Source organism: Chelonia mydas, chromosome 27 (assembly GCF_015237465.2).
Source record: "Chelonia mydas isolate rCheMyd1 chromosome 27, rCheMyd1.pri.v2, whole genome shotgun sequence".
Classification (NCBI taxonomy): Eukaryota; Metazoa; Chordata; order Testudines; family Cheloniidae; genus Chelonia; species Chelonia mydas.
In genome coordinates, this window is record NC_057860.1 from 113,691 (window position 1) to 126,064 (window position 12,374).

The following is a 12,374-nucleotide window of genomic DNA, read 5'->3' on the forward strand; positions in this document are numbered from 1 at the left end:
AGAGACCAAATGGCCCTGGATGAGCAGACTCTTTCCCCCTCTCCAAATGCCATGGGGCACCCATGATGCTCTGCTCTCCACACACAGCTCAAACCGTAGCCACTGCCAGCTGGGGAGTCTCTTTGCCAAGCTGTGCTGCCTCCTTCTGGGGTTATGCAGACACTGGTTGGAATAGGGAAAGGAATGCACAGATTGCCCTGTTCCTCCCCATTCCCTGCTGCTGCACGGCAAGTCACCCCCCACCATCACAGGCCGAGGAAGGATTTTAGTGGGAGGGTAACCCTTGTAGCAAATTTCTGGTGCAAACCCTCTGCCTGCCATTAACAAGCTGCTGATCCATGCTGCAGAGCTCAGTGTACAACACATGTCCAGCCCTTCGTTTTCACTTTTTATTTTCTTTAAAATTTCCTGGGAATTTATCAGTGTTTACTACAAAAATTAAAATGCAGGCGAAAATTGGCACAAACAATTAACTGAGCAGTTTTCTGGGTAAATAGCATTCGCTTTTTCCCAAACTTAAAAAAACTCACTTATATTCTGAAATATTGTCAGATCCACATTTTCGTTTTTGACCCATGTTAGCATGAAAATCAGTTCACTGACTTTTATTTGCTTAACTGCGGATAACCATCTGTGCTCTCTAGAGCCAGTATGTGGTGGGAATGGATTGACAACTGTACATACACCAGCCTCGAGTCATTCCAGTATGTCTGACTTGAATCTCTGCTCTGGAAGGAGAGGTTCCTGAGCTGCCATCTCTCCTTCCAGAGCTGGGAGCTGGGTCCGGGGAGTTCTGGCACATCGAACATTTGGGTGAAAATTGAATGAATAATGGCTTTTGTAAAACCTGGGACTTTTTCGGTAAAAATCGGTAAAAACCGAAAATGAAGCACCTTAAAGAGATGTTACCAACCTCCTCCTGCTTGCCAGGGACCCAGTGTGTTAGGAATAGCTCTGTGCAAAGGGGGCCTTTGTTGAGGCTGCTGGACGCAGAGAGACACCGTGGCTCTCTCTAGCCCCTAGGTGGACGGACAGCCTGCACTTCCCAGTCTCACAACACTGGGTCTCCCTAAATCCTGGCAGGAGGGGGTGGGCTGCTGACAATACAGCAGCAGGTCACCTCTGGATGCCCCTTTAGGTTGATTTAACTGTGCCTGTCTCTCCACTCCCAAATCCCAGAGATTTCATGGCATGTGCTGAACCATGAACTCACTGGAGGAGTCAGACGGGGGGCGGATCTGACTGATTAAGAAGGGAAAAGCATCCCAACAAAACAGCTCAGGCTGGCCTTGTGGGGAAGGGGGTCAGGAACACAGCCAGTTTAGCCCTGAGCCAGGTGAGCAAGGGGCTAGGAATGGCCCTTGCCAGCTGCCTGGAACAGGTGTGATGGGAGAGTGCAGGCAGGGCAGAGCTGGTGGGAAGCACTCCAGTGAGGGTAGGAGGTGAAAGCATGTCTGTGGCAGGGACTCTCATAATCAAGGCCATGTCATAGTTGAGAGATAGTATCGTGCACACTGTCCATTCAAAATCATGCAGGTCTCCTCGCCCCACTTGCTTACTGTCATGTGGCCCCATCCCCTTTCCCATAACATGCTGCCATGAACCAACAGTCTCAAGTTAGGATGCCACGTACTTGCACTGTTTTGCAGCTGGAAACAAGGAGAAGCCAGCACCAGGTGGCCAGCCACATAACACTAACACTGATAGAGAGAGTTGCACAGCTGTTTGCTCCCCAGGTATTAATCACTTACTTTGGGATAATTGATAAACAAAAGTGATTTTTATTAAGTATAAAAAGTAGGATTTAAGTAGTTCGAAGTAATAACAGACAGAACAAAGTAAGTCACCAAGCAAAATGAAACAAAACACACAAATCTAAGCCTAATACATTAAGAAACTGAATACAGGTAAATATCACCCTCAGAAATGTTCCAATAAGCTTCTTTCACAGACTAGACTCCTTGCTAGTCTGGGCCCAATCCTTTCCCCTGGTACAATCCTTGTTAGTTCCAGCAGGCATCTTAGTTGAAAAGCAAGGGATTCCACATGACTGGGCCTTCTTTGTTTTGTTCCATCACCTTTTATAGCTTTGGCACAAGGCAGGAACCCTTTGTGTCTCTCTCTGGGTCCCCCCCCCCCCCAAATGAAAAAACACCAGATTTAAGATGGATTCCAGTATCAGGTGACATGGTCACATGTCACTGTAAGACCTCATTCAGGTAAACAGCCATTTACAGTCAATTGTCCTAGTCAATGGGAGTCATCAAGATTCTACACCACCGTTAATGGTCCACACTTTGCATAATTACAATAGGACTTCAGAGTTATACTTTATATTTCTAGTTTCAGATACAAGAATGATACATTCATACAAATAGGATGAATATATTCAGTAGATTATAAGCTTTGTAATGATACCTTACAAGAGACCTTACAAGGCCTACATGGCCTACCAAAGCATTTCATAAGGCTCACAGCCTGCTTCAACACAATATACTAACAGCTGATTCATTAGCATTTTTTCATCATGTTTACATTTTAGTTTACACAAGTGTGTAAATAGGTTGTTTCTCTGTACAGTATTGTCTATCTAAATACAGATGAAATAAGCTGAACTTAAAATATATATCAATACAGGTGACTTTAAATATTAAAGTATGTAGAATCTGTTTGCTACATGTATGCATAACACAAGGTTATGCTTAGATTTATGAGGCTTTCCTGTGTAATAAGGTTGGGCACCACACGTGTATAGGAATAGGGTAATATCACTTTAAATAGGTTGTGAGCCCTCTTGTGGTGCTCACAGTGTTCTGTGGATTTTAGAAGCCTCCGGAAACCAGTTGCATCCTGCTGCTCTAGGCAGCTAGGCCTGCCATGTTTGCGTAGGGTTAGTAAACACGAGAGTTGGCTTAGGATAATGATACCTCCTTTATGAAGCACTTTGAGGGCTACTAATGAAACGTGCTAGATAAGTGCTAGGTATTATTATTATTGTTATGATTAGACCTGGTCAGAAATTTTCCATCAAAATGATTTTTTGATGGAAAATACAGTTTTCACTAAATCAAAATTTTCTGCAGAAAAATTTCAGTTTTGCTGAACTTTTTTGATTTTCCTTTGGCAAAATCCAAATATACCATTTTGTTTTAGGTTGGCCCAAATTGAAACATTTCAATTTGTTGAACTAAATCAAACCATTTAGTTTCGAGCCAGTTTGATATTAATCTGTCTGCATGAGCTGTCACTGTACCTCATGGGAGTTGTAGTTTGGGCTTCCTGTCTGGACTACATCTCCCATGATGCACCAAAGTCTCCCCTCTGATAAAGTGACAGAAGTGCATCATGGGAGTCCCATAACTTTGGTGCATCATGGAGGATGTAGTCTGGCCAGGGAGCGGGGCCCATATGACTAACTGCAATATATCAAACAGATGCAGTTTAATGTTGAACTGACTTGTAACAAAAAATTTTAGACAGACAAGGTGGGTGAGGTAGTATCTTGTATTGGACCAACCAGTTGGTGAGAGAGACAAACTTTTGAGCCACACAGAGTCCTTCTTCAGGTCTGGGAAAGGTACTCAGAGTGTTACAGCTAAATGCAAGGTGGAACAGATTGTTTAGCATAAGTAGTTAGCAGACATTGTAAGGGCCTATTCAAGGTAGAGTGGTCCATTAACACCTCTGCAGACCTAGGACAAAAAGAGGGGGTTAGTGGGTTACAGATTGTTGTAATAAGCCATAAACTGTAATGCTGGGATGCTGTAATGCTTTTCCAGTCCCAAACCCCAAGAAGAGCTCTGCGTGGCTGAAAGCTTGTCCCTCTCACCAACAGAAGTTGGTCCAATAAAAGATGTGACCTCATCCACCTTATATCTCCCTAATATCTGGGGACTGACACAACTACAACTATACTGCGTACAACAATTTTTTTGTCATTTATGAATTTAAATTTTTCTGAGCAATTTGTTCCATGGAAAGTTTTACTGTTTCATTTTTGCCCTGATCTGGAACCAAAAAACTGTTTAAATATCAGAATTTCTCCCAGGACAGAGATTTTGCTTTTCACAGAGCTCTGGTACATATGGTTATGTGGAACCCAGCTGCACACTGTGGTTTCTTCGCATTATTTATCTGGTGTAAAGAGCATGAGACACAACACATTTTCAGTGGGAACCATGGTATCAAACAAGTAGGACAGAATTATTCTTAGTGCCAATCAAATGGGACCAAACCCAACCAACACAGAGGACCTATAGGAAAGTGAATGTGATCTTGGAGGAATCTTGTAGCTTAGCTGTTGGGAGGGAACCCTATTTGACTGTATGACTTGCCTTCCCTTTGCAAACAGGAAGCTGTTTTCCACTCCAGAGCTATGGTCTAGCAGAATACACGTAACACTGGCAGGTACAAACTCCTCAGTTCTAGTCCTGGCTCTGCCACTGAGTTGTTGTGTGGTGTTGGGACAGTCACTTAACTGCTGGGTCTCAGTGCCTCCATCGGTATGATGGGGGATAACAATACTTGCCTATTGCACTGGGTGGGCTATTGGGTGATTGTCAAGGGCTGCATGACCCTGACTTAGCCGATCCAGCTGTTGTCAGACTTCAAGAAAAGAAATGACTGATCCTTTGAGCAGAATGTATTCACATTGGCTTTAGGGGATCTGTATTTTGTCTGGCTTCCTATGGAGCTAGTAATCCTTATTGCATAGGTGAACGACCCAGTCTGCTGCACACCCCCTGCGCTGCGTGCATCCTAATTCCCACAGGGGGTTGCACAGATGAGGAAGGAGCCAGGGGGATCAAATCTTTAAAGACTAGCTTGCTTCAGTGCAGCTGCTCTCTTCTTATAGAGCAACTGCACCCCCGCTCGCAGAGATGGGCAGGCACCATCCAGATTCTGAGGCTGCTGCAGCCTCACCTGCCTTTTGCTTTCACTTTGAACGACAGCATGTTGACGCAGTAATGTTTTTATTTCTAACACCTAACTGAGGATCTGGTGTGAAATTTCTCCTTTACTGACTGCAGTGAGTCGACCCAGGACTGGGGAGAAGGGAGGTGTGGTTGGGTAACCTCTCTGCAGGTGGGGGTGCTGAGTTCTGATGAGGAAGGCCATGGGGTGTCAGCTGATGAGGAGACCCCTTTCTCTTTTGGGGGTGACTTGCCCTGGTGCCCACCAAATGATGGCTACACTCTCCAGATGCCACATGGCGACTTGCTCATTTCCACCTCCAATGCTAACGTTGTTCTTGATTCTCCCAGGCTGCCTGAGGGAGTGGGATGGCGTCAGCTGCTGGCCGGCGGTGTCAGTTGGCCAGTCCCAAGCAGTGACCTGTCAAGAGATCCTTCAAGTATTCAAGAAATCTCAAGGTGCAGTGCTGGCACCCCACAGCCCTCTAGTAAAGGGGCCGGTATCCCTCAAAGCCACCGTGCTGGGGGCTCTGTGCTCGGGTAGCTGGTTCCTCACTCCCATCTCTTGCTGGGAATGGAGACTAGAGCTGGGGGGTGAATTGTTTTCAGCAAATAGTAAATTTGCACAAAAATGCATTTCACGGGACTCTGAAACTTTTCCCAAATTCGGGAGGAATTCAGTGAATAGAAAAAAAAAGGAAGAATATTTTTGAAAAGCTTCGCTTTGGCTGTTTCAGTTTCTGATTGAATGAAACATTTCAATCAGTGATTTGCTCAGTTCTAGCGGAGGCTGCTGCTATGGCCCTTGGGGAGGGCAGGGACTCAGGAATCACCCCACCCTTATTCAGCAGAGACACAGCCTGAGTGCCCCTTCAGCATCTGTCACCCATCCAACTGTCAGGTGCCTCCTCCCCTTTAGGCTCTGGCTGATTCTGGCTTGTGGCGCCATGTAGAGCAGGCCCACAGGCTGCTTCTTGCACCAGTCCCCCAACCCTGAGCCTCTGCAGCTGCACATGCACATGTCTTTCTCCCCGGCACCCCTCTTCTCTGGGGCTGGAAGAAGAAGTAGGACCTCTAATCCTGCCAGCCCCCTAACTAGCCAGGCCTTTCCCACTGCTGATACCTGGAAAGGGGTTGTCTAGCCACCCAGCAGCCCACTCACAGGGGCTGCCCTAGAGAAGGAGAGGGCTTCTCCCATGGGTAGTCCCTCTGTCTGCCTGCAGGTGGAGTGACCCTTCTGGACAGAGTCAGAGAGAGAGAGAGGGCACCAGGCTTATAACAGGGTCAGAAGAGGCTGTCATGGGATTGAGTCACCCCTTGGAGTAAATTCGTGCACACTCTAGCCCTGAACACTCTAGGGTGCTGTGCACCGTTAGTAGCCAGACACTTGCAGTGGACAATGGAGAGGCTGCCAGTTGCGCTGGGCCCTGGCAGTGCCAGCCTAGTTCCCCGCACCTTTCTGGGCAGCCCTCTCAAATTCCAGCCTGCCTTAAAGGGGCAGGGGCCAGGGCAGAAGGAGGTCATTCCAAATACCATTATCACAGTGAGTTGGGGGCAGGAAGGTCTGATGTAAAGGCCACCAGAGAGCAGTGCAATGCTCTCAGCCTGGTGCAATGCAGATATCTCCTGACATGTGCAGTGGCTTTCTGGCTCTGGGCAGCTGCACTGATGGGCAGTAGTGCCCTGGGCCTTAAAATAGTTACCTGTAGGCAGCAGTGGGGCCTAGTGGAGGGAATGTTGGCCTGGGACACAGCAAGCTTGAGTTCTATTCCTGGCTCTGCTGCTAGGTGAATCACTTCCCTGCTCCGTGCCTCAGTTTCCCCATCTGTAAAATGAGGATAATGATGGTGACCTCCTTGGCAAAGTGCTGTGAGATCTACTGCTGACAAGTGCTAGATATGAACCGGATATTATTATTATTTCGAAGCTGTTCTTTCCTGGTAGCAAAGCAGGAGTCCCTTATTGGGCTTTGGCTGCAGCCAAGCTAGGTTCTTAGTGCACCCATTTCAGCACTGTCAGAGCACAAAGAAAACTGACTGGCCACAGGGGCAAATAAGTATAATTTACTAATGCTCTGGGGCTTTGATAAACATTTGCCTTGGGTCATAGCGTAGGCCTGGGACAGGTCAGCTGAGACGAAGACTTGCTGAGAATCTTACCAGCAACTGAGGCTGTGATGAAATGATCTTTGGGATGTATATATGTGATATGATGTATGTTGGGGCTAATCCATAGACATTACACGGAGGGCTGTGTGATGACCTCCAATCTAGTTCTTCTGTGCTGGTTGGGATTCCCAAAAGCTCTCGGCACTGGCTTTACTGCTCCCAGTGCCACCAGCTGGAGCAGGGTTAGGCCAGTGCTGAGAGGTCTGGGACATGGCATGAGTGGCGTCGAGTCCCCTCCAAATCCCTCTTCTCCAGTTACAGCAGGGTTGTCAGCGCCAGGGATCCAGGATGGGGCCCCCAGCTTCAAGCCTCAGGGCATGGCTGAGAACCAGAAACTGACATCAGAGCCCCTTAGAACAGAAACACTACAGTGCAGCCTGGGAGCTGGGGCAGAGGGTTGGGGGCTGGGGCAGGATCTGGGGTGCTGGCAAGGAGGTTGGGGGTTGAGGTCCTTGTAAGAGCTTCACTTTGTCGATGCAGTGTTGATACGCAAGAACTGCACAGAGTCTGGCTGGAGCAGCCCCAGCCCTCCGTACTACGCCTGTGAGCTGGATGGCAGCAATAAGGACACAGAAGCCAAGGCAAGTGCAGCAAGACTGTGCCAGGGAATGGGGCAGGGGCTGGTATCCCCATTGCAAGGCTCTGCTGGGGAGTGGGGCGGGAGCTGGTATCCCCATTGCAAGGCTCTGCTGGGGAGTGGAACGGGGGCTGGTATCCCCATTGCAAGGCACTGCTTGACAGTGGGACGGGGGCTGGTATCCCCATTTCAAGGCATTGCTGGGGAGTCGGGTGGGGACTGGTATCCCCTTTGCAAGGCTGCGCAGGGGACTCTGGGGTTTGCCACTTAATGGAAGAGTTGTTTAAAAATGAACCAGCCTAGATTTAATTAAACACTGATGAGGGCCCAGATCTGCACCAAACTGAACTCCACTAACTGGGGCAGGCTGGGTCCCCTGGGGCTGGTGGGCAGGTTGTCGGGGGCTCTAGGGAGCAGGCTGGGTCCCCTGGGGCTGGTGGGCAGGTTGTCGGGGGCTCTAGGGAGCAGGCTGGGTCCCCTGGGGCTCATGGGCGGTTTCTGGGGGCTCTAGGGGGCAGGCCTGGTCCCCTAGGGCTGGTGGGCAGTATGCTGAGGTGTCTAGGGGGCAGGTCAGTCCCTTGGGGCCCTCATGGATGGTGGCATGAACACCGCAGGACCCAAAGTCTGTCAGCAGCCTGCAGTCTGTCCTCCCCCACCCCACATTTCCACCCCACTGCGCATCAGGGAGCAGCATGTCCAGAGGGTCAGTGGTGCTCCCAGCTGCGCAGCCATGCTCTAGTGCCCGCACAGCTGCCCGGCACTGCCACGCTGACCTGCTAACTCAGCTGTGCCTTTCTCTTCCAGGGGGCCTACTTTGCTACTGTGAAGGTGCTTTATACCTGCGGCTACTCTGCCTCCCTGGCTGCTCTGCTCCTGGCCATCGGCATCTTCTCCTGCTTCAGGTAGGGCTGTGGCCCCGACAGCTCCGTGCACTGCGGGAGGGCAGGAGGTAGCTGAGCCCCTTGCCTGCTGCCAGGCCAGATCTAGGTCCCAATTGCTCACAGCCACTGGGGTCCAGGGGTTTGCCATGAAGTGACAGAAGCCAACTAGAGCGGGGCTACAGCAGGCGGATTTGAGCCAGTGGGAGCGTGGGGAGAATGTGGGAGGTGGGAGGAAACAGGAGTGCTTACAGGCAAAGTGGAATCTGCCCCCCCATTCGACCCACCAACACACAGATACAGAGTGGGGACATTGAGTCTGCAGGCTGCTGATTCCAGGTGTCAGTGGCTTGGTTGCAGTCATAGGTTGCTCCCAGTAGCAGGGGAAGCTTCCCAAAAGTGTGGGGGGCTACTGTTGCCCGAACTGTGGCCCCATCCCTGCACTGCCCCTTCCTCCCTGCTCACTCCTCTCTGCCCCCTTATGGCCGGTAAAAAAAGGTTTTAAAAGTGGTGGGGCCGTGGCCTCCTGCCCCCGCCCTGTTCCGACGCCCTGGTTGCTCCCGTCTGCTGCAGGCTCAGGGTCCATCTACACTGGAGCTGTGGGGATAATCTCCACCTTGGGGAGACATACACATGCTAGCTTTGACTGAGTTAGTGTGCTACAAATAGCAGCATGGCCACGGCGGTGCAAACAATGCCCTGGGCTAACTGCTCCAGTCCATGCTCCTCCAAGACCCTAGGTATGATCAGCCCTTCGTCTCTATACAAAGTCCAAGATGCATTTGCTACAAAGGGCCCCATTCTCCACTGACCTGCCCTTGGAGCTGTCAATCACCCCAGTGCGAAGTGAAGGTGAACTCCAGTGTTCTGATCTGGCAGCGTTTCTCACTTGTCTCCATGATGGCAGGAGGTACAGGTAGGGTGGACAGGGACACATTTCACTTAAATGCTATTTGAACAATAATAAATCCCCAAATAACACTGCCCAGCTTAGACGGGCCAGTCTACAGAAGTGGAATCTGGAACATTTGTTTCTTCTTCAGAGTCATGTGAGTAGCTCCTGTTGCCACCTCCTGCAAACCCAGCTGATGTTACCCTGACACTGCCAAGCGTCAGTCACTCACATCACGTCAGAGATGAAAGAAATTCATGTTTTTCTTCTCAGTTTTAGCTGAAGAAGTGAACCCCCTCTGCAAAATGGCCTCCAGGGGAACAGGTGTGACCTGAACTCTGCAATCTTTATGGGCAATGTTTCATAGAATCATAGACTATCGGGGTTGGAAGGGACCTCAGGAGGTCATCTAGTCCAACCCACTGCTCAAAGCAGGACCAGTCCCCAATTTTTGCCCCAGATCCCTAAATGGCCCCCTCAAGGATTGAACTCACAAACCTGGGTTTAGCAGGCCAATGCTCAAACCACTGAGCTATCCCTCCCCCCACCAATGTTTGAATAATTCTGTCCTCATAGTGCTCTGTCTGTTGTAGTTGTGGGCTAACAGACATGATTCTTGTAGCTAATTAGCAACCAGAGCTATTCAGTGTTGGGGCCTTGTGCGGATACAGCTGCCCTCTTGCTATAAAGGCTGAGAGTTCAAGCCCCCTGGGTATAGATCTAAAAATTAACTTAGCAATTTTCCCCCTCCCAACTTGCTTATACGGTGGAATCATTAATGGCATCTAGCACTTATGCCCCAAGTATTCCCCAGGTGAAAAAGCTAAGGGAGGAGAAGGCTGGGTGATTTCTGACAAACAACCTTGACAGACAAGCGCAAGCCAGGGAAACAGGATACAGTCTGAGGGACTGCTTAGGAATCTGGGGTGTGGCAGGTTGAATCAGACCAGTGTCCATCTAGGCCAAGGTCCTGTCTTCAACAGGGCTAGAAGCGGCTGCTTGAGAGGAAGGTGCAAGGTGGGATAACCTGCCCCTAGGAAAAGTCTCCTCCTCACCCCTTGTAAGGAGCAGCAGGTCAAGAAAATGGGATTGCAGAGTCCTTGGCAGCAGCCATCTCCACGCCAGCACCTAACAGCTGTGGCAGTGGACGCACTTGGCAGGGCATGAGCCTCAGGGCCCTGAGGCTCATGAGCCCCCACACCATAGGCAGTACCAGCCACAGTGGGCTGACTAACATGACATTCCTGGTTGCTGATTGGCCTGGATATACTATTTAAGCCTGTGGAGTGTACAGGAAGTTTGTCTGTGCAACTAGGTGGATCCCCAGCTAGTTGCTGCTACAGACCTAGCTTCCTCACTCTGGTTCCTGGCCCTGGCTTTTCCCTCCTGGCTCTGATACCTGGTTTCTGATTCGGCTTTGTCTCCTGCTTCTGACTTCTGGTTTGTGACCTCGCCTTTACCTCCTGGCCCTGACTCTTGGCTCCTGACTTGGCCTCAACTCCAGATTCTGTTCCTGATCCCACAGAGACCCACAACTCTGATTCCTGATGTCTGACTCTGGCTCTCGCTGTGAGGCCGGCAGCCCATGACCTGGCTCTGACAGCTTGCACAGACCATCTAAACGCAGCCCATGCAATGCCCTGGTGAGGGAAGAAGGCGTTTCGGTGCCCAGACGAGCCAAAGGGCCTCTGGATATGCCGGAGTGGTTTGTTGAAATATAGGCAGAAAATCAGGCTCCACGTGCTCGAGTGACGCAGATGTTGTCAGAAAATCAAATCTGGTGTGACCAGGTAACCTATGTGCAGGTGGGAAATGCTTCATTCCAAACTTGGGGCACGAGCCTGTTCCCGGAACAAGGCCCCACCATGCCTTTGCCTGAACGGTTTGACAGGGACCAGCGGAAGTTCAGAGGTGTCATGAACCAGTGCCGCTTCCTCTTCATCTTTTGCCCTCAGGCCTTCCCCGCTGAACAGGCCAAGGTGGGAATGGTGATAAGGCTGCTGTTGGGATAGGCCTTAGACTGGGCCTCTCCCTTACTGGAGCAGGGCAGCAAAGCAAATGTCTTCCTAATAGCCTTCTCTACCATCTTTAACAACGTCCATCTCACCCACTCTGCTGCAGCTGCCATTCAGAAACTCCAGCAAGGGTCAGGGCCGGCTGCCACATATGCCATTTGGTTCCCTCAGCTTACTGAATGTACAGAGTCGTATGAGGCAGCCCAGCTGTGCCAGTTCAGGGCAGGGCTGAGCGAAGAGATCAAACACGTGTTGGCTCAGGTGGAGGCTGCCACGGACTTAACTGCGTTCATGGACTTGACTCTTCACATTGATAACTGTCTGCATGAGTGAAGAGAGAAGAGCGGTCCCACTCCAACACCTCCAGACCAGAATCCTGAGGCTACGCAAGTGGACCTGACCCAAAGGTGGCTGACTGTCACATCGGAACCGTTCTCAACAATCTATTCTGTTACTATGGTAAGGTGCGCTGCACACTTGCTTCAAGTCCCTTAAGAACCCTTACTCAGCAGGGGTCAGGAACAAATGTCAGGGAGAAGGGGTGGTTGGATGGGGCAAGGGTCCCAGGGGGGCAGTCAGGAGTGAGAGGAGGGGTTGGATGGGGTTGCGGTGGGCAGAAAGGGGTGGGGGGTCTAGGGGCTGTCTGGGGACAGGGAGGGATGGAGAGGGCAGGGGTCCCGGGGGGGCTGTCAGGGGGCAAGAAGCAGGGGGGGTCGGATAGGGGGCGGGGGCCGGGCCATGCCTTGTTATTTGGGGAGGCACAGACTCCCCTACCTGGCCCTCAACAATTTTGGAAACCCGATTTGGTCCTCAGGCCAAAAAGTTTGCCCACCCCTGTTCTAGACCAAGAGCCTAGCGGTAGCCTACCTGGATGATACCCTCATCTTCTCAGAGGACTAAAACAGACTGACCAGCACATCTGTGGCTTTGT

The 12,374-nt window shown here is 50.5% G+C and overlaps 1 protein-coding gene across 1 annotated transcript in view; it reads left to right on the forward strand.

Moving 5' to 3' along the window:
• LOC102938057 (vasoactive intestinal polypeptide receptor 1) overlaps window positions 1–12,374 on the forward strand; it is a 59,398-nt gene that overhangs the window by 17,853 nt on the left and 29,171 nt on the right. The window contains exons 3-5 of the mRNA XM_007069041.3: window positions 5,265–5,372; window positions 7,562–7,662; window positions 8,463–8,560. Of these exons, the coding sequence (XP_007069103.3) occupies window positions 5,265–5,372; window positions 7,562–7,662; window positions 8,463–8,560 (307 nt within the window). The remainder of the gene's footprint in view (window positions 1–5,264; window positions 5,373–7,561; window positions 7,663–8,462; window positions 8,561–12,374) is intronic.